We start from the raw sequence: 21,562 nt of genomic DNA, 5'->3' as shown, positions 1-21,562 counted from the left end.
CAAGGAAACAATTGAATGAACAGCAAAAGCTTATTATAAACATTTTTTTAAGGACACCCAGCAGGACCTGCCATTTACAGATCAGAAAAACAGGAGCATGCTGACTGAAGGATGAACTGAGAAAATCCACCTCTGAAATCCCTTCTCCTTGGGAAAAGCTCTACCCACTTGCTAGCCAGGCTTCTGATCCTCAAGCACATCCCCATGGGCCAAGCAAAAAGAACCACCAGAGTTGTGTCTCAGCGAGCAGCTTTACTCGAGCTGCTGAATGCTACACATTGGGAGGAAAACATCTTCTGATCTGCTTTGGTATCTGCAAGAAGCTGTCTCAGACCCTCTCTGGGACTGAACATGAGCAGGCAAAGCTTACCCAAGCACCTGGAGACACTCAAAGTTTGTTTGTGAAACAAAGACAAAGTCTACCTTGATGGTCTTCAACTCTATTAAGCAAAATAAAGCAGAACCCTGGCAGAAAGAAGATACAGATCCCACCAGCGTGAAAGAGAAATTGGAGCACCTTAAATTCTGGCATGCTCTCAGGCACAGCATAGGGAAGAGGTAGAAGAGCAAATAAAAGGGAGTTCAGCCCCTAGGAAGCCACTAGCAACATGAAATATATATGACCCAGTTCTTGCAGTTCTCAACTTCCCTCGTAAATCCTTCATTTTAAGGCAGTGGGTGCAACTTGATCAGGAAAGCAGCATATCATTTTTCTACCAGATAGAAAGCATGCAGGTATATTTTCACGAAAGGGGACGTTTTGGAATCATCCTTTTGACACTGAAAACTGCCTATCTGAGAGGAAGAGACCATAGAGGAAGGCTGCAGGACAGCCCCAAGAAACTCAGAGCAGACCCTGCAAACTGTAAATCATCAGACAGATGGAAGGGTAGAAAAGGCCATGGGAGGCGAGCAGGATTAGAAGTACTAGAGATTTATGATAAGTGATGTTCTAACAATAGATTTCTTTTAAGAAGGAAGCTCTTCCTGCTGTAGTTAATCTATTTAGTCTGAATATAAATTTATACACTGGGCAAGGACTGCATACAGGACAGGCAACTCCTCAGTCAGCTCAAACCAAACAGTTTAAAACTCCTACAATACCTACCCAATAACATGGGCCACGGCAGAGGAGGAATAGTTGCTCCCCCAGGCAGCTGTTGGGTTGTTCAACAGAGCTGCTCCAGCCTTCACATGGGCTAGAAGATGACCTAGGAAGGGCTTTATTAGCCACATTTTCATTTTCATCATTTCTCCCAACCCTGAGAGGTCATGCCGACGAGAACACTAATTTAACTAATGCCAGATGGGAGAGAAGTTAAGCCATATGAATCTTTGCTTATTATATAATTACCTTCATTTCTTGTAGAAACATGGAAATGCTTACAGTCACTGGCTGGATATTTTGTACATAAACAAACATTTCTAGGCTGTTTATATTTTAAAGAAATTAAGCCCACATGGTTTTGACCAACTACTCTATTACCACATGGTACATTTATGAAAAAAAGCAAGCCTAATTTTGAAGCTATGCCAGGAGGCTGCAGACACCAATCTCCCCCAGAAGCCCAAAATAATACATATCAAATGTGCTCATCAGCTCATGGTTGGAGATTTACTGGGTAGAAACTTAAGATTATTTGCACTCAGTGTTAAATACACCAAATTATTTTCTGCTGAATGCCTAATTTACCTTCAATGAGCCCAAACACAAAGAAAACAGCACTGAAATGTTCAAGCTCATTTTGCCACTGAACCAGAGCAGTATGGCAATGGACAGTTTCAGCACCAAATACACCAAGCTATGTGCCAGAATCTCCACGGGTCACTTATGTAAAATTCACGGGGAAATTTCATGTTTACAGGTAAGAGCAGCACTGAGAAACTGTTTCAGATGCAGCTCTGCAAGTCACACTCTTACTATAAAGTCATTAGCAATTAAAGATCCAGTGCATGGATGCTGAGTTCTGAATGGAGCTAGTTGTATTTGTAGGTGTCCCATTAGAAACCAGGAGCACATATTTGAATTTGCATAAGAATCATTGTGAAAGATTCAGTTACATCCCCAACAATCTCCAGTATCTTTGGTTACATTGTCAATTATTCAAGTTAGAAAGTGCCAGTCTGACAATCTCCTTGGGAGCCTAGCTCCCAAAACCTTCTTCCCATCAGAGACCTCACCTTAGAACCCAAAAGAAGGAAAGACCACCTCTACCATCTCTTCCCCTTGACACACTCTGCAGCTCTGAAAACAGCAATCCCAAGCTGGAGAACACACACAAGACTTTGGACCACCCAGGGTTTCTAGCAGGCAGCTAAAACACATGCCTCTAAACAAGGGGCTGGATTTCTCTTCACAGAGTCATTAAAAGTAATTTCCCCAACCTAAAGAGAAGCTCTGCCAAATTAGAAATGTGGTTGTATACATTGGGAGCATGCAGAACCACTTATTGCTTCCACTTGATGACTTTCCAGCAGCAGTGCTAGATTAAATTGGTCACCTGCTCCATCCTCATCCCCGCACTCTGCCTGCATAACCATTTGGACCATCATGCAGCAAAGGACAGCAGAGAACTGATCCAACTGAAACACAACCCACTTCCCCACCTCTAACCCCCCAAATCCTGCCCTGCTCCACTTTACCACGTGAACTCTCAAATGCTTGCACTGGCACAAGGTGCTAGCAAGCAGCAGCCAACATGGGTAGGTTACAAAGCGCCACAAGACGCATCAGCCTCAGAGGAACCGGTAAAAGCTAGCTAACCTTACCAGGACACACAGCTCTATGCACATCTGAGAAAGAGCTCTTCAGTAAGCAAGCTATTGGAGCTTTGCTGTAACAAGGAGAGGACTGGTAAATGCTTGTGTCTTAACACCCACAACTACATGCTGCACAGATGGAATGGTAAAAAGGTAGAGAGCCCTGATGCTGGCTCCCCACGGCCGGGAAATGGATACTACAGTTGCTCTGCTGAGAATGGTAATGTCCCCATTACAAACCACTGAGTTCACATGGTTGAGACAGCAGTGAAATCAGGACACACGTGGCAAGGTGAAAAAAAGACTGCACGCATGTCTGACGAGCTGGAAAGTTTGCAGGATTGTATTGAGATTAGACCCCATGTTATAGGCACCCATTTTCAAACAGCCCCTCCAGAGGCAGTCAAATCTAGCTCTGGCACAGCCTCCAGCTGAAGTGTGCTCTCCCTGAAGAAACTCAAGACTGAGTGACCTCAACTGATCCTGCTATATTTGTAAAAATGTGTGTGAGGAGATGTCCTCCAACAGCCCTACAACCTTCATGGGCTTAGGAAAGGCAGAGCACATCTTGTTAAGGTTCCAGCTGAACAGGGTTACGAGTTACACTGTCAGATCAGCTCCCTAAAAGACAGGAGAAAGGAATCAGCCTCTCCAGTGTAGAAAATGGGGCTGCTCTTTTAAAAAGAAAGACCAAAAGAAAAGAAAGCCCAATGCATCCAAAGAGAAGCCATGCCTCCAGCAGGTCCAACAGAACCTCATGCACTATTCACAGACTGGCATTTCCAGCTGGTACAAAGCTCCCCAGACTCTCACTTCTTCGGTTTCAGGATGCACTGCAAAAATACCAGGTGGGCAGCAAACTCTTCCTCAGTAGGAAGAAGGCTGTGCTCCTCTGTGGCTGGCCTGCAGCAGCTGCGAGGACAGCTACAAAACCCAGTGGTGCACAAGCTGGAAATACCTGTATACTATACAAAAAGGAAAGCTGACTGGGAATGGCTTCAGACATCCTAACTGTGAAACTGCACCCATACATAAATTAATAGGAGACCACACTGCTGTATGAAAGGGCAGCCTTGTCCACCTCACTCTGTGTTCCCACTTCTGATCTAAGCCACCTGTTAGTCTTTTATTTTGCTGCATTAGGATGAAGCAGGTGGGCTAAGCACTGCAAATTGTTTCTCATTCCAGAAGCAGCACTATGCCTGTGCAGGTTCCTCTCATAGTACACCCTGGTAAGCAGCTGCATGAAAGGGAATTGCACTGGCATAAAAATCCTACAAGAGCTGTTCCGTGACAACTCATTGCCAAGCTACGATCTCATCGCTTTAATGAGAGCATCCAACAGACCAACGTGCTCTGAAGGCACAGGCACCATCAGCTCCGCACGAACGATGTGCCCCAGCCTTCGCAGCTGTTCCCTCTGGCCAACGGCTGCTGCATGCTCCCACAGAGGATAAGCCTAGCTGGCCGCAGGAGCGTGTCATCAGCTTGCCACAACAGCACGGTCACAGCACAAGGTAGTGCAGCTGGGGCCCTTGGCAGAGAATTCCCCACTACAACCCACCACTGCAGAAGCCAGGACACGTTAGGGGTCACTCACACAGGACACAGAAGATGTGATACTTGTGGACCTTTGCCTGGTTCTCAAAAGCTGGGGTATATCTGCATTAACCACGCTCCTCAGGCAGAGATTGTCCTCTCAGCAGAAAGACGATACAGACTTATATAGACTATATATAGATAAGGCTTCCTAAGAATCTCTCGATGAGGGTTATTCTCTGTTCTATATCTAGATCTGGCCTACTGCCTGCTGGGAAACATATCGGACAAGTGCTTGTGCAAACTGCAGCTCATTTTGGCCATTAATGAAAGCCCTGCACTAGAAACCCTTGAAACACACACCAGAACCACATTATGAGCTCTGTGGCTTTCCCATGTCTCCATGTGCAGCCCTCCAGGTGTTTCCTTGAAGAGGCAAAGATCCCTTTAGAAATCTCTCTCCTGCATGTGACATTTACTTACCAGCACCAAGGAGCACCTCCAAGCCCTCACACTACTGTAACTTTGTAGAAAAATTAAAAGCAGGGAAGAATTTTTTGAACAGTCAAGCTTAACAGAGCAAAGGGATCTGATGGAAGGAGACAGTGTCTGTCTTCAGAAAATTTTTAAAATACTTTGCTGAGCAGCGAAAACATGTTTTTCTCCACCCTGCACACAGGCATACACTTGATTCCTCCTCCTTTACAGCCTCACACCTTCAAACCTCCAGCTCTCCCCAGCCCCAGTAACACACCCCAAAAAAAAAAACCAATCCTGGATCACCAGGTTTGTTCCCCTCCCTTTTTTAGAACAAAAGAAACAAAGGCCCAGGAGGACCTGGAAGCTGTGCAGGTTTTAGTTAAACACCAGTGTTCCCTACTCCCACTTACCTCCTACAAGCTCCAGAGCACCTGACTGCCAAAAAGGTGAATGAGCAGGAAAGGGTAGTTGGTTTATCTTTAGACCAAACTAGAGTTTGTGGAGGAAAGTCTCACACATCTTAGAGCACTGGGGAAAAGGCGGCTAAACTACCATTTCCCAACAACAGCACTCACATTTACTCTACCTCACTTTAATACAGTCTGGATGAGCTGCTGCAGGAAACAGGGCAAGTTGATCAAAGCCTTCCAGTGTCTGTGTGCTGTTCCCTGCCCAAATGGCACACACCATCCTTGGGGGCATTTCCCAGCAGGTTCAAACATCTGAGACAAACAGTTAACTCTCCAAACCAGCACAGAGGCTACGGATGAGGAGCACACCGCACACAACAAAGTTGATATTTTATGCTAATCTTCCGGCTTACAGAACAAATGCTATTTTCCTTGAAAACTCTTCTGAAATAAGATCTGAGCAACCATGCAGATTTCAAACTCTTTTGAAGTATCACTAAAACCAACACTCTTACTTTCAGTGCAAAAACTCCCAAGAACAGCCACTCAGCAGCTCAGGCAGACAGTGACCTCCACAAAGCACACAGCCTCCAGAAGCTGCACCCAAAACACAGGTGCTACAAAGGTGCAAGCAGCCACCATGCACCACCCCCAGCCAGGCAAGCAAGAGCACACTTTCTGGCTTGCCACTCTGTTTTATATGCACGAGAGCCTCCATCAAGCAAACTTCACAGCATGCATGCTGCTCTGATTTTATTTTTGCTGCACACTTAAAATTAGATTGCTTTCCCACTGGAGCAGAGTCTGACACTGGCATTTGAGCTCCTGATCAAAAATAGTTACTGCCCTGCAAGAAACTGCACTTGAAGCCAGACTGGCCCACAGACTCGCAGCTGCTAGATGAGAAGGAACAAGCAAGCCACCTCAGAAGTAAGGCACAGCTCGTGACAAGTGACACAGCCACACAAAGCACTGAGGGAAAGGCTGAAATGGTTCGAGAGGATGAAGCGGGTTCCAGACTCCAGCATGCAACAAGAGAGCCCACAGGTCTACTTTTTGAAACACAAGGAGCTCATATCTTCCTCCTTCCCCCAGACTCGGGCTCACCAGGCAGATCTGCAGACCTCTACTACAGTTGCACTGACCCAAGGACAGGATCTGCATGTGCAGTATTCATCAACGACCCGCATTTTTGAGGAATCCTTCCTCCAGGGCTACTGGCTGCATGCCCATCAGAGCTCTCTAGGCAATTAATTGTTTTAAACAAACGAGTGATTAGCAAGGATCCACTCTCTCCTTGTGAAGCTGGCTGCATGCCCTGCAAGCCTCCACATCACTGTACAGTACTATAATCCAATTAAACCTCACCATGAGAGGAGCTTCACACTATCACATTCAATTAGGCAGTTAAGCCTCTTATCTGCATGTTAGGATCCATTTGGACTAGAACTCCCCCAGCACTGTTTGGGAGGTGGCATTCTTTGACCAGGCAAGGACACATAGATGTCACGTCTGGAGCCATAGGAGGACCATACAGCTTAGGAAATTCATATTGCTGGCTTATAGGGAGATAGAAACACAGGAAAAAATAAAATACAGTGACCAGTTCCTGCCCACTCAGAGTTACATGCTAAGGCTCCCCCTCCTGCTGCCCAACTTCCTGGGGAAATGGGGCAGTTCCGAAGGAGCACGAGAGGCCCAGAGGAATTTCACTCTTTAAGTCAATGGAAAGGCAAAGGCTAACCAGAGGACCTGGCAACAAGAGAGTTGTTTGGCAGCCAGCCACCAATTCCATAGGAAATACCCTCCCTAGAAGGTCACCATAATGGTGGCAAAATTTGGCCCAAAAGAATTAGAAAAAGCTGCCAAGATGTGACGCAAATAAAGCCAGCGAGCAGGCCAGCTTCCTGTGTGAGGCCAAAACATGAAGTGCTCTTGGAAAAAGGAAGATTAAGGGTTGCAAGGAACATAATGGCCTCTTGTAACAGCTGAGTTGTTGCTTGGCTATTCTTGGCAGAAAAGAGGGATGTTTTGTTGCTGGTTGATTAATCTATTATGCAAATCATTTCATAGCTAATTTGATACAGCCACAAGCTTGCCACAGAAATCAACCGCATGCTCAGAGCTGATGAAAGGTGGACTATCAACGGCTCCATTTGACAGGGCTTTTATTTCCTGGACAAGCAGCTGCAGGGTCACCTCCTGCCACGCAGGGCTGCAGAAGCATGGGCCAGACCTGCCAGGGAACATGAGGGGAAGTCCTTTGGGCACCTTCACTTGGTGGAAGGCAAGGAAAGAGGCCCTTCAAAAGAGCAGCTCTTTCCTTCCACTCCCAACGCCCTTCTGCACTGAGCATGTGCAAAACATCCAGATGAAACTCCACATCCACCACACAATCCCATGCAGAGACCTTTCAGGAGCAGCTTTGAGATTGTAAGTCTTTTTCAGAAAAGTTCTTGACATGCACAAACTTCACCTTACATCAGCTAAAAGACAACTCAAAATAGGTCTAACTGGAAGTTAAGATTCCAACAAACCACTCAGCCTCTGGACAGAAATTTTTTTCCACTGAACACAATTACATTCAGTAGTGTACAAAGTGACAAATTTAGTAACTGCTGTGATAGGATTTACAGGGGGAGCAGTAAGGGATCACTTGATCTTGCCCGAAGTAATGTTATTTTGGTCTTGATCTCTTCCATGAAGATTAAGGAGGAGAAATAGGATCTCCCGGCTCTAAGAATAAAGGGGTTGGTTTTGGCCCCAAGCATTTAAGCTCCACTGCTCAGTTATCGATGCTTTTCCTCATGCATCTCAAATATTCAGCATCGCCTCAGCGATTTTTTTTTAAAGCCTATCCTGTGCGCTCATTTGCATTCAATTTCCTTCAGTGGTAAAATGTTAGGCATTCCCTGCTATTCAAACAAAGTCAAAACAAAGTCTCCAAATAAGCACTTCTGAAACGTACCTAGTCATCTGAGTAATTAGACATTTGCCTAGTTCCAAATGTACCAAAATCTCCAATGAGCTCCCAATGAGCATGCAAGCAGTTATCCTAACAAACAAGAATTCTCTCCTAAATGTTAGCATACCAATAGATCAGGAGGTTAAGATACATTTACATTAACATCTCTCTCTACCTGAATTAATCAGCATTTTTAATTATGTGGCATCACCTGATCATAATTATTACTCTATCAAGTTGTCCACCTTTCTCTGCTAATACAGCACACAGTTGCTATTGCTCAAGCCAGGCCAGAACACGCTCTCACTGGCCAAGAGAAGTTCCCATTCCCAGCATAGGCATGCACCCTCCGTACCAAGAGGCAAAACTTCTCCCTGCCTAGCACACTTGTGGCATACCCTCACAGAAAACAGCCAGATGAGGACTTCATGCAGGTCAGAACCTCCTCAGCACTCAGCTGGGAGAGGGAATTAACACCATGTAGGGGTGCAAACATGCAGATTGCTGGAGTGGTTCCATGCCCCAGCAGTCCTCACTGCGTCCCTCTTGGTCACGCATCCATGCCATTACCTTTACATGCTCCCAGACCCCTCTGCAAACCACTGCAACTCATTAACCTATAGGAAACCAACAGCGAGGCAGATCAGTGGAAGAAGATGGGAGCTAGCACAGGGAGAGGAGCACATAGCCCAATGCTTGAGCAAACTGTCAGGATCCACTCAGCTGCTGTGAATCTGCAGCCCCACCCCAGTTTCCATCACTCCAGGGATGTCCGCACCAGGGCTGGTGTGAAAGTCGGCGAGCTGCGAGGCCATCCCACAGCATGCTGAGCAGTAATATCCCTGCACCAGCAACCTCCTGTTTGACTCCAGGGGATGTGCCTGGATTCCCTTCACATTTCCTTACCCAGCAGGCAAGCTACAGAGGCGAGCCAACATGTGAAATGCTCAGGCAGTGCCCAGTAAACAACCTCAAATCTCCAGCACCATCTCTTCCCAGATCTGTTCCACAGGCTTCCTTGGTATCTCCAAGGGCACCAGGTCATGCCTGCTCCATGGTGCAGTTGGGTCTCAACACACTCCGCTTTACAGTTCAAAACTTAGCAGAAACTTTTTCAAGTATGTGACAATGAAGGCAGTAGCCTAAAACAAAATCTATTATGAATAGGAGCACCGACCCTCACCACCTGCTCCAGCAGACCTCCAACAGAACCTTCCCCCCCAAGACCATTCTTCCTCTAGACAGCCTCCCCATCGTGACATCTCCTCATGAGGCTTCTTCAAGATGGGACAGTACTGCATCCTGCCATTCACACCCACAGCTTCATCAAGAGGTTGTAAAGAAAAAGAAAAAAACCCCACCAAAACAAAATCCACAGAACAGTTCTTACTTTCCAGTGTGAGGAAATTGAGGGGAAAAAGTGTTGATGCTCTTGCAGCCATGCAGTGAGAAGATCACTCTTGGTTTTTGCAGGTGGTAGGGAGAAGTTTATGTAATGTACCCCTTCTCAGAGGAAAATATTTCAATGCACAGAAGGAAAACAGCAGAAAAAGGTAGGCATCTCTCTCTTCTGGTATGTAGCAGTTATGCCCAGATAGTGAGACAGTTTGAGTCACATTTCTGGGATGACTAAAAGAAAGTACTTGCATTTCAGAAGCACTATGGTCAAAACCTCCAGGAGCTACATGTGCTGAAGAAAGAAATCAGAAAATCATTTCTATAAATGGCAGAACAGAAAAGCAGATCAGCACAAGCGCAAAACACCACCTAACCTTGTGTTTCATTCAAAACACACAGTTGCAGAATAACACTATGACTCTTCACTATTATTCTTCCTTAAGTTTAGACTCAGCCTTTTCACACAAGGAGACTCCACCAAGGCAGCCTTCCAGACGTTACTGACACCCCCTCAAGCTGAAGGGGCTTTCAGTAAATCACCCACCAAAGAAGAGTGTGTTGAAGAGCAGTGCTTTAGAGATCTCCCTCCCACAGTCCAGTTCTCAGCCATCATCTGGGAACCATACACCACATCCGCGCGAGGCCCTCCACCTCAACACCCACCCACGCAATTTAGGGCACAGCCTGTTCCAGGCACTGCTTCCACCCAGCCCCCTCTGCTCCAGCTTACTGTAGGAGAAACAGTCTAGAAATGAGATAGAATTTACTGTAAAAAAAAAAAAGGGGGGGGGGGGAGGAAGCAACACTCCCTCTCCAAACATATGCCCCTCTTCCATGAATCCTCTGACTTTCTGCCAAGTTCAAGCCTCTCCTCAACTAGGAAGGCCTGTCCTGTCAACAGAAACCCAGAGGGGAACTTGTAACTGGTAGAAATCTTAGAAGAGACCAAGGCAGTTCCACAGTACTTGACCACACACCAGGGCCCACTCTCCTCCACATCCTCCCTTCGTGTTCCAACAGATGTCTGCTTGAACAAGCAGCTCATTTTGAATATTGTTCCCCCAGCGGAACAGTTTTCATTCCAGTCTCTTTAGCTTTAACACAAAGAATCTTAAATGCTGTTGTGCCACAGGAAAAATCATCACAATACGAACTTAAAATACAGAGGCAGTAGTGTAACTTAAAGGTTTTCAAACTCCTGCCTTCTCTGACAGAGAGGTTTGTTGCAAAGCCTGGAATAAAATGCAAAGCATCGACCCAATGTAGTGTCACAAGACACGATGTTAAATCATTAGAAACAGCAGAATTGAGCGTCCAGGCTCTGCACCCCTGCTGCTGCTACAGAATTCAGCATTTGCCCAGCACATGCAGCATAGCACACACCTCAGCGTGCCATCAGACTAATATCGCTGCAGAAGCTGCGACCTCGGCTGCTCCTGACTTCAGATTAACAAAAAACACTTGGCACCCACAGCTACAACTGCAGACGTGCCATACGTTGCACCCCATACGCAGCCCTTGCACACTTGACCAGCCCATGTGGGGCAGTCCACATCCAGTGGGGCTGTGGAAAGACCTGCTCATTTGGTCAGCAGTGGCAGATGCAGCAGCTGGATGTCTGCTTATCCTCCTGGGCATTTCTTTCCTAGGAGAAAAGGGCAGCCAGGAACAGCAAACAAAGGTGGTGGCAACAAGAAGGCTGAAACCAGAGAGACCCAGTGCTACACACAAACCCCCTCATAGAAAAGCAATGTTCTTAGAGGGTCCCAATTGCCCCGGTTCTCCCATCGATGCCTCAGGCCCCAGGGCATTCAATCTGAGCACTTTCACCAGCCCCTGCTTCACAACTTGCTTCAGTGACTCAAAAATTTCCCCCTCAAGCCCCAGTTCTGCCCCACTTGCCCAGATACCCACATGTCCTTTGCATCACCCAGATTCCTCCAGGCATCTTGACCAGCTGCCTGCAATCTGCTGCCCACCTGCCCAACGCAATTCAAGCACCCAGGACCCACCCTAAATGCCAAGTCCTGTGCAGATGCACCCCCATCCCCTACTACATCAAGGCAGGGCCAGTGTCCTTACACTGCATTTTCTGGTCATCTGCAGATTTGCAAACAAGCAAGCTATGTTGTGAGCTCGTTTTCAGATCTGCAAGTATCAGCATAAATGATAATGCAGAACTAAAAGTCCTTGACAGCGACGGACATTTGAGTTTTTATTTCAGTTTAACAGGCATTGTTATGAGGTCGGATGAGATGGAAACCCAACCACCTTCCTGTAGTTGAGGGTGCAATGGAGAGAATAGGTTTCAAAATGGCATTACAAGAGGGCCTCCATGTCCTCTGTACACCACCAGGGTCGATGCAAACTGCACTGGAATCCAGTGTAAGAATCAAAAGTGCACCAACTGTTCCTCCAGCTCCTCCCATACAGGCAACTCCTTCTGCAGCAGAGGGACTCCTTGAAGAGGGGCACATTCCCCTTGGTACTATTCCCCTTCCAAGACCTCCCGCTGCAGAGAAGAAAGGCTAAAGAAGACACAAGCAGAGAAAGTTGCTGTGCCCCACAGATACTCCAGGGTGCTATCAGCACAGATAAGATCATCTGCAATTGCAGGAATGGGGTTTTCTTCTGCCCCATGCTATCTTTCTGTCCACGATGTCAAAGCACTATGACTGTGGGTAATGTTTAAGCTAAGATAGTTACAAGTCTCATGAGCAAGCTGCTAGCCCTGCAAGACAGGGGCATGGCCATGAAGCCCAGCCTGCTATGTGGATGGTGCTGAAGGCAGAGGGATTTGGGGGGTTTGCAAAGCTTGCAAAGCTTTACATTCCTGCGAGGTCAGCTCGATGACTCTGTCCCCTTTTCGCTCATTTGCTGCGTCCCTATTAAAAAAAAAAAAAAAAGAAGAAGAAAGAAAAAAAGAGAAAGGAGCGCCTCTAAGATTCATCTTCGGCACGTTTATATCCTCAAAGGTGTGCTGTTAAAGCCAGTCTTGAAAAGTGTAAATTTTATAAAATCTAAAAGGGATCCCTCCCATGCAGGCTAAAAAAAGTACAGGTTGGGGGATGCATCCGCGTGTTTATACACACACACCAGAGGCGGGGAAAGATTCGAGACTGGGAGCAGGTGAAAAACCAACAGAAGAGAAACCGATGCCCAACCCGAGACGACTGACGCGGGGCATTTACCAGGGACAGGCCCCGTTAACAGAACACCCCCGACGGGACGCAGGGGCTGGGGAGCACAACCCGGTGTGAGAAGGAGCCAGGCATCACAAACTCTGCCACTAACACACGCCCCACGCCAGGTTTTTTGCGGAGGCACTCAAACGCATGGGAGGGGACGACAGGATACTCCCCTCACAGACCTGGTGCAAAGGGCAGCAGCCGCCCCCCTCGTTTTTAGGGTCAGGGTGTCCTTGTACTTCACATGCCCACCCCCAAAACCCACTGAAGAAGTAAGGGAACCCTGCCCATCGCTGTGGTAACGGTGAGGGGTGCGACACGCCAAAACGGAGGGAGGAAACCCTAAAATTGAGGGAAGGACTGCAAAGCTGAGGGGAAAGGGGGGTCGAGGGAGCAGCCGCCGGGGCCTCGCGGCTGGGCGCCGGCCTCCGACGTGTGGGGGCTGCCCACTTGAGGGAAGGGGCCGCCCGCCGTTACCTGGGGACGCAGCTAGGGCTGGAACCATCGATCTCCCAGGTAGCGAAGAGGTTCATAGGCACGGGCCGCCCCAGGGCCCCGGCACCGCCCGGGAAGCTGAGACGGCTTCGTTCCGCCGCCGCCGCCATGGCTGCTGGCCTGGCGCGCGCCCACCGGGCCGCCGCCGCCGCCTGCGCCGCCGCCCCGCCCCGGCGGGGGGGTGTCACGTGTGAGGGGCGGGGCTCCGTGGGACGGAGCTAAATCTCGGCGTGCGCTCGATGGGGCGGAGTCATTCGATGGGGCGCGGCTTGGGCGGGACTAAGTATGGATGGGCGGGCGTGGATTGAATGTGGGCGGAGCTCTATCTGCCCACGGGGCCGTGGCTAGGAAGGGGTGTAGCTGCGCTCGCCCCTTCCCCATTACGGTCCCTTAGAGGTGGGCTCGTGTTGCCGCCCGGGTAGTTTCGTGGTGTGCGGCCGGAAGCGCCCGTGCTGCTGGCGGCTGTGGACCGGATGTTGCAGCGGCAGTTTCCGGCCAGCTCCGTGGCAGGGGCAGGCGGCGGGGCGGCCTGCAGCGGGGAGCGGAGATGGTGCTGCTCACGATGATCGCCCGCGTGGCGGACGGGCTCCCGCTAGCCGCTTCCATGCAGGAGGACGAGCAGGTGTGGGCCGCGCGTGGGCGGGGGGCGCGGGCGGGGGGTCCGCCCCGGCGTGTCGGTGAGGAGTGGGTGAGGGGCTGGATCCCCGGATCCCTTTCTCACAAGCCAGGCGGCTCCCGCACAAGCATTTCTCGCCCGGAGGTCCCGGGTTGGAGATGGAGAGCCACGTCTGTGCTGTTGGGCTGATCCTCCTCGGGCTGAGCCCGGGGCCCCCCCGGAGCCCCTCCACCTGCAGGCGGGGGGTGTTTCTCCGGTAGCAGCCCCCCCTAACAGCCTGTCCTCCCTTCTCAGTCAGGCCGCGATCTGCAGCAGTACCAGAGTCAAGCGAAGCAGCTCTTCCGCAAGCTGAACGAGCAGTCCCCTACCAGATGTACTCTTGAAGCAGGAGCCATGGCTTTCCAGTAAGTGTCTGTAGGGTGCAATGGGGGCACGGGCTTCTGCCACCGAAGAAATAAGGCGCTTCAGGGTCAGGGTGAGGATTTGTTAGAAATGGGGCTGCCTGAGAGAGGGTGAGTTATTTAACTGTCTACCCTCTTAGCTGAAGTGTAATAGCTGCTTGAAGGGCAGAGTGTGTGAGTTGTTACTTCTTGGCGCTGCTGTCTGGTACTTGTTTTTCAGCCAGGTTCATAGTTCTGCTTTTGCTGAAGACAGTGTTCCCTTTAAGACTTTTCTGTTTGTTTGAATGCTCTAAGATACCTTCAGTGCATCTTCTGTACCTTCTATGCCTTGCCCTTTATAAAAGAGATGTCCTTGGTAAAAATAGTCTGTCAGTACCACTCTCGGCTCCTCTTACACAGTATTTTCCTCTCTGTGTATCCCATCAGAGTGTGCCTTTTCACGCATTAGCTTTGTGTGTTAGAAGCACATCGAGCATCTCTGGCAGAGTTGTGCTGTTTTGCCAGTGATGCGCCAAGATTTCCCGCACTTGGCACCACTTCTGCTGCACTGCCAGCAGCGGGATCCCTCTCGATTCCCCAGCCCAGGTGACTGGGTGCGTGTTTACAGCTAGCTGAGTGGGAGGATGGCCTCTGAATGCAGGGCAAGGCTGGCTTTAGGTCTCTGCTTCTATAACAAGGGCCCTTTAGCAAATCTGCCCTGTCCCTTTCTTCAGAGATTCAGCGACATGAAACGACAGGAACAGGAGTTTTTTGGAAGGGCAGTCTTTGGCAAAAGCCATGAGGTTTTGAGGGCAACTTTTCTTGCGGTTGGTTTGTGTGTGATAACTGCGACAAGAATTTTTTAATCTTTCTTTCACTTGGCATCTGGTTGTCTTTGATAGGGAGGTACAGTGGTCAGAGGATGACCCTGGTTAAAATAGTCTGGCCATCCCTATCTCCTGTTGGATTTGGGTGTTGTTGCCAGAGTTAACTGCAAAGTGCTGCTCTGCTTCGTCTTCTTTCTAGACGTTAAAACTTTCTAGAATTTAAAAACTCTGGTTTTAAATGTTTGCATGGCACTACAGGGGTGTAGCACTAGTGGCAGTGAAGCCTTGGGAAAGAGTCTGTAGATCCTAGTAAATCCTTTCTTATGTTGCTTCCATGATGCAAGTAGAGCGATGTCTGGGAAGGCTGTGTGACTTGCAGTGCCCAGGAAATTAAAACCTCTTAACAGTGGCTGTCATGTCACATGTCACCTTCTGACAAGGCAGGAGGACTTGGGCAAGCTCATGTTTTGACAGCTGTCTTCAAGAAACATCCAGGTTACTGGCTGGCAGATAGGTGGGGAAAGGAGCATTTCGCCTGTATTGAGTTAGTCCCTAGACAGGTTCCACAGGCAACTGACAGCTGCTGCTGCAGAGCACTCAGCTGCTCCCTCCTTTAAGGTGGGACATTAAGGCAGGACCTGTAGGAAAAGAATAGTTTCAGATCGGAAAAACCTCCGGTGATAACAGTACAGGAAGGGGAAGAAACAGGGGAGTTTGAGATTTAGTCTGAAATGGTGCTGACTGATGACCATGCTGTTCATTAATGTAGGAAACCATTTTTTCTGCCAAATCAGAGCTCTGAGTGCTGAGGGCAGCACAAACCAGGGTAGAGCATTTTGTGGTGTGAGGGTTACAAGTGTGGCTAAGGATATTGCTGAACTTGCTGAGATGATGTTGGACGCTTTTAGCTTGATCAGTTCAGAGAAGAGCTTAGTCTTGCTGAAATGTGAAGCTTAAACTATGACAATTTGAAGTGATTTCTGTCAAATATTATGTTTATACTTCAGTTTCAAAAGCTGTGTCACCCTTTCAGCTACAGCACTCAGTACACATGGCTGTGCAGGTACAGAAACGCAGATGGAGTCTGCTGTGTTGTCAGTCACTAGTTGACCTTTGGCTGATGAATGGCTGAAGTGGCTCTTACCTGTCATGTTGAAAACAACCCTTGCCCTTTGCCACTGTTGCCAGGATAAAGCTTTTCTCTCCCAAAGTGTCCAAGATAGAATTCTAAGAAACCTACTGGCTATACTCAGTGTGCAGAAGTCCGGAGTACAGAAGTTAGCAGTGGCAGACACCAGTGTCTGCCCCTTGTGTGTGCACACTGCCAAGCAGTCAGCGTGATCGGGTGCTGTGCTGAAGCTCGGAGACATGCACAAAGTGTAAAACTGAGAAGCCCAGCTGTGCAGGAACTCTGCTCTGATGTTGAACTGAGGTTGACAAAATTGTCTGTCTGGGACAGAATGAGGTGTACTTGCTCTCTGTGGTGCTGAGAGATCAAGTTTAAATCCAACACGTCTAGTATCATATCAGCGGGAAAGCAAATGGGAGATACATCTGAAGAGCTCCAGGCAGGACCAGCTGGCTCAAGCGAGAGAACAGAACTGTACCAACGGGGCATGTTCCTCAGACTGCTCTCATCTTGAGACTGTTGCTTTGGGCTCTCAGGCAATACTGTCAGAATTCCTCTCTGACATGAGTTTTCCTTATTTCAAGGGATCTTTTCAAGTCTTGCTGTTCATGACAGTGGCTAAATCAAGCTCCAGGTGATGATTTGTAGCAACTCCAAGCTGTCAAGCAGGTCTCCAAGGGTAAGGGAAGGACAGAGGCATGTTGTACTGTGAGATTAGTCTTAGACACTGATGCAGTCCAACCTGAGGGACATAAAAAGGAATAAAAGTCTAGGCTCATGGGGACATGCTTGTGATATGGATTATAGTAACTGGAGTTTCTTGCTTCTGGTTAGGGTGGATCAGTTGTTAGCTGAAGGCTGGAAGGATTTGCACACAGGCCATATAGAGGCAGGAGAAACAGATACTCCTGAGCCCAGAAACAAGTTGAGGATGGGTAATGCAAAGGACTTGGACCTGTTGCGGTATCTGGAAAAACGAAGGGGGGGGAAGTTGTTCTGTATGCCTGATGCAGCTATTAACAAAATTTTAAGCTACTTATTTAACTATGGTGCCCTCAGGGCTGGGTCAATTCTTTAATACACTGTTAATCTTTATGCTAACTAGACTGCTGCATGATGGCATTATGCAGAAAGTCAAAGGAAGGTAACATAAAAGTAGCATTTAAATTCCACCCTGAATAATATAGATAAACATTCAAAAGTGAATGCAGGGCTATCTACCACCTGCACTCCCTTGGTTTTGGTGGAAATATCATTGCTTTTACTTTTCTATTGGCTAAGTGAGGAAGAAAATGTAGTTGGGAATGCACAGCAACAGGTAGTTGTGGCGAAGCCTAAATAATCTCAAGATTGGTTCTACCTTATTCTATATTTCAGTAGGCTTTTTAGCTGAATTGTAATGAAAAGCCCCTATTCTCAGTGCTGACGAGGACACTGGAGCTCACACTGAAACAAGGCCAGCACTAAGCCTCTGGGAACAAATAAGAATCAGATGGGGATGGGGCTGGTGGGAGGAGGAGAAGAGGACCCCTGCGAATTCAGCTGCAGGACAAACCAAACAGCATTACACAGCAACATGCTTCAATGTACGTTTTGGAGCTCCTAACACTGCAGCCAAAGAACTGGTTGCACAGTCATCCTTACCCATGGCAAACCTGTAGGGAAGGTCACCAGAACCTCTCTAGCACCAATATTTTCCCCCAGCTGCCTTTGAGGTCATGTGTGTGGGTAGTGACACCCCACCAACAGGCTGGTGTTGGGGGGCAAGGCGATACCCAGCCCTCCAAAATGGAAAGCGGGAGCTGGCAGTCACTGGGTGGCTTTTTAGAGACCAAATTCTTGTATGTGTCCTAATCTCAGGGCAGAGCTTCCCGTCTGTAGGCCTCAGGTACTTGGCTGTGCTTAGAGCTGTGTTGGCCACCTTCCCCTCTATCCTGCTGGCAAACTTTCTTGTGCTCCCCTCCTTCTGACTGCAGGAGGGAGGAAGGGGGTGTCCTTCCATTTTTCATTCCAAAATTATAACTCTTTTGTTGCTAGCATTTTGTTAAGCTAATGATATTCACAGGCCAATTCTTGTTCCAGTGAAGTCAAAGTTCATGGCTGTTGGCACGGGTATTAGGGTCTGAGGGTACAAGAAGATTTATTTTAGATAAAGAAAAAAAACCCCATTACTTTGTGGAACGATTTACACCTGATCCAGACATGGCAAACTGGAATTCCCTGTACCCAGTTCTCATTGCCTCACAGGAATAAAGGTACACAGTGTGGTGTTTGATAGGATAGGTTCAAAATTGATTGATTAATGCTCTGTCTGCTCTTCTTTTAGCTACATCATTGAGAAAGGAGTGTGTTACCTGGTCCTGTGTGAAGCTGCATTCCCCAAGAAACTGGCCTTTGCATATCTGGAAGACTTGCATTCAGAGTTTGATGAACAGCATGGCAAGAAGGTGCCAACAGTCTCCAGGCCTTATTCATTCATTGAATTTGGTGAGGTCCCTCTCCTTGTGGCTAGTTAGGAAACTTCATGCGGGGCCGGGGGGAGCAGCAGCCACATGATCCTCTCCAGCTTGGCCTATGGAATTGACAGTTAAGCTTCTTCTGGGCACTAGAGAAATGGGTGTTTTGAGCAAGAGAATAGAGAAGTGGTAGGGAAATGGTAAATGTCTTTCGATTCAGTTTTCCTGCTTTAAATCTCTTGTCCTTGCGCCAGTGAGTATTTGCATGCAGTCTACTGGCTGTCTCAGCAATGCTCCCACTCCTTCGGCAGCCAGGCTGCTCTGTGTTAGGTGAGATTCCCTCTGATAGCTCCCTTTTGTTCCAGACACCTACATTCAGAAAACCAAGAAGCTCTACATCGATAGCCGGGCGAGGAGGAACCTGGGCTCCATCAACACAGAGCTGCAAGATGTGCAGAGGATTATGGTGGCCAACATTGAGGAAGTCTTACAGCGAGGAGAGGCGCTTTCAGGTACAGGGAATGGCAGATATTTGGCATATGGTTCCTTGTCCATAGGTCAGCTGGGTGGGTAGAGCATACTGGAGGGAAAAGCTTGCTAATCCCTGAGCCTCCTGAGAAAAGCAGTGAACTTACTGGGTGTTTCAGTTGGATCGGTTGTGCCCTTAAGCACCTGGCAGGTACTGGTGCTTCTTTTGGGAGAGACCAGCATCTCGACAGCTTAGGTGGTTCTCATCCGAGCAGGACAAGCACTAGAGCACTGCCGATAGGCACAGGATGTGCTGCCATGTGAAACCGCTGTGCTTGCAGCTGCTCCGGAGAAACTTGTATAGTTAATGTAACATTTGGGCAACATCTGGTTGGGTTAATCTTGATTAACTTCTCTCCCCTTTCCCTTTAACAGCTCTTGATTCCAAGGCCAACAACTTGTCCAGTTTGTCCAAGAAGTACCGCCAGGATGCGAAATATCTGAACATGCGTTCCACTTACGCCAAACTTGCGGCTGTAGCTGTGTTTTTTATCATGTTGATCGTCTATGTGAGATTCTGGTGGCTGTGAGCCGGTTGCAGTCACAGAAGAGGGAAAGCCGGTAACCTGGCAGGTGTATGTGTGCAGGACACTGTTCACGGGGGATGTGCATTAGAATCCACACAGGACCATCACCTTTATGGGAGTGTCCTGAAATTGTTAGGTGACACCTGACTACTACACCTCTTAGTGAAGCCTAACAATAGGTGTAAAGGCTTGTTGACTACAGGCTTTTCCTCTGAGGCAGTTTGCACTAGGGTACTGCAGAGTTTGGCCTCCCACGGTTCTGCCCCCCTCCCAGGGGCACACTCTGGGAACAGTCAATCAGCGCGGTTTAGCATAATCACTTTGTACGTCCTCCTGTTGAGTAGCTCTAGTGGGAACTGGACTCTAATGAACATTCCTTGTGTTGGCAATGTTTGCTTTTTTAGAATCTGGGTCTGCAGTTATTTTTCTTTTTTTTTTTTTTTAAAGACAAAACTCCCCTGTTCGAAGGCAAATACTGCACTGTACATAGAATAGCTTTCACCTCTGTCAGAATAACTATTGTTGAGTTTTCTGTGTCTGATTTCTTGGCTTGTTACACTTTAAATTGCTAGGAAGAAATGGATGTTAAATAATGCCTTAAAATACATTCTGTCTCGTACTAGGAGGGGCAACGAAAGACTTCTATATTACTGATTCCTACAAAATTAAACTACAGGTTTGTAAGTGTCCACTTTCCCTCTCCTGATGGCTATGTATGACAGCATGTTTCCATGTGAACAGGGTGTGTAATTCAAGTGCTGTTGGAGCAGGCACAGTGCAAACTTATGTCAGCACTCTGTATTTTTTCCCTTCTATCTGCAGATTCACCACATTATTTCCTTCCTTTTTGTAACTGTTCTTTCCTTCCAAAATGTGTCAAAACTGCCAGCATTTCATCTCTGGGATGCTCGTTTTCTTTCTCCTTCTTTCCCTCACCCAAAACAACCAAAAAAACAAAACTATGAATGTTGTTGTGAAGAAAAGGCAGTGTTTCCTTAAAAAACACTTTTAACTTTACATGAAGGATTCAAAAGGATAACTTTAAAACAGTGGAATCCTTTGGAAACACCATCTTTTTTTCCTGTGGTCACCCTCTTCCTACCTCACTTGGGAAGTTGAAACTGTAGGTGGAGAAAAACTCATTATGGGGCAATAATATATAGCTTCTTTCTCATGGGCCAATCTATGTATTTCCAGTGTAATGTGATTTTTTTTTTTTGTCCACCTGTGCTAAGAATAACATTTTACCAGTCAGCTTTTGTTTTTATTAAAAAAAAGGAAAAAAAAGAAAAGAAACCCCCACAGCTCAGGCACTCTTCTGCACTCAAGTCTCTGCCACTTGGTTAAGAAGCAGGCAGTGTCACAGAAGGAAGTTTCAGGACTCCCCAGCACCTTTTACAAGCACATAATCTTGTGTAGCTCTGGAAGTATAAACTGTGACCTGGAAATGTTTCCTGCCTCTAGGTAGGAAATGGAGAGCTCTTGTCCTGTCTGGGAACACTCTCCAGCTTGGCACCGTGTTGGACTGGCAGGGAAGCAGTTAGCGCTTGTCCACCAATAAACCTAGCAAATCTGATCTGCCATGTAGTCTGAAATCATCTGGTTTCTGCATGATGCCTTCAAGTGTTACTTTGTAGATTGCTTTATTATTATTATCATTATTTTTACCCTTTTAAGTGGTTTCCCTAACAGCTGAATGTCCCAGTGATGTACATCTGTGTAATGTAGGTGCTGAAAGGTGAGCAGACACCGACCATACATGGATTGTCATGGTTGAGGGGAGTGATGCTTTTGCAGCGAAGGGCAGCTTGGTCAGCAGCTGCCTCCTGCAGCCCCAGTGTCAGCAGTGAAATAAACGCTTCTG

The 21,562-nt window shown here is 47.7% G+C and overlaps 2 protein-coding genes across 4 annotated transcripts in view; one reads left to right on the top strand and one right to left on the bottom strand.

The window, feature by feature from the left end:
- Window positions 1-13,408, bottom strand: part of PACS2 (phosphofurin acidic cluster sorting protein 2) — a gene marked incomplete at its 3' end in the record, with an annotated part of 76,044 nt that extends 62,636 nt beyond the window's left edge. For all 3 annotated transcript variants that reach the window (XM_082002687.1, XM_082002688.1, XM_082002689.1), the window contains exon 1: window positions 13,218-13,408. In XM_082002687.1, the coding sequence (XP_081858813.1) occupies window positions 13,218-13,345 (128 nt within the window). In that variant the 5' untranslated portion in view covers window positions 13,346-13,408. The remainder of the gene's footprint in view (window positions 1-13,217) is intronic.
- A 374-nt stretch (window positions 13,409-13,782) lies between these two features.
- On the top strand, window positions 13,783-19,701 carry SEC22B (SEC22 homolog B, vesicle trafficking protein; the record flags this gene model as incomplete). Its single annotated transcript, XM_082002871.1, has 5 exons — window positions 13,783-13,857; window positions 14,146-14,255; window positions 18,514-18,674; window positions 19,009-19,155; window positions 19,547-19,701. The coding sequence occupies 5 exons, from the start codon at window positions 13,783-13,785 to the stop codon at window positions 19,699-19,701; spliced, it is 648 nt and encodes a 215-aa protein (XP_081858997.1).
- Window positions 19,702-21,562: the final 1,861 nt, after the last annotated feature.

Source organism: Phaethon aethereus, assembly GCF_964289735.1.
Source record: "Phaethon aethereus genome assembly, chromosome: 8".
In the NCBI taxonomy this organism is placed as follows: Eukaryota; Metazoa; Chordata; class Aves; order Phaethontiformes; family Phaethontidae; genus Phaethon; species Phaethon aethereus.
This window is presented reverse-complemented; position numbering and strand designations above follow the sequence as displayed.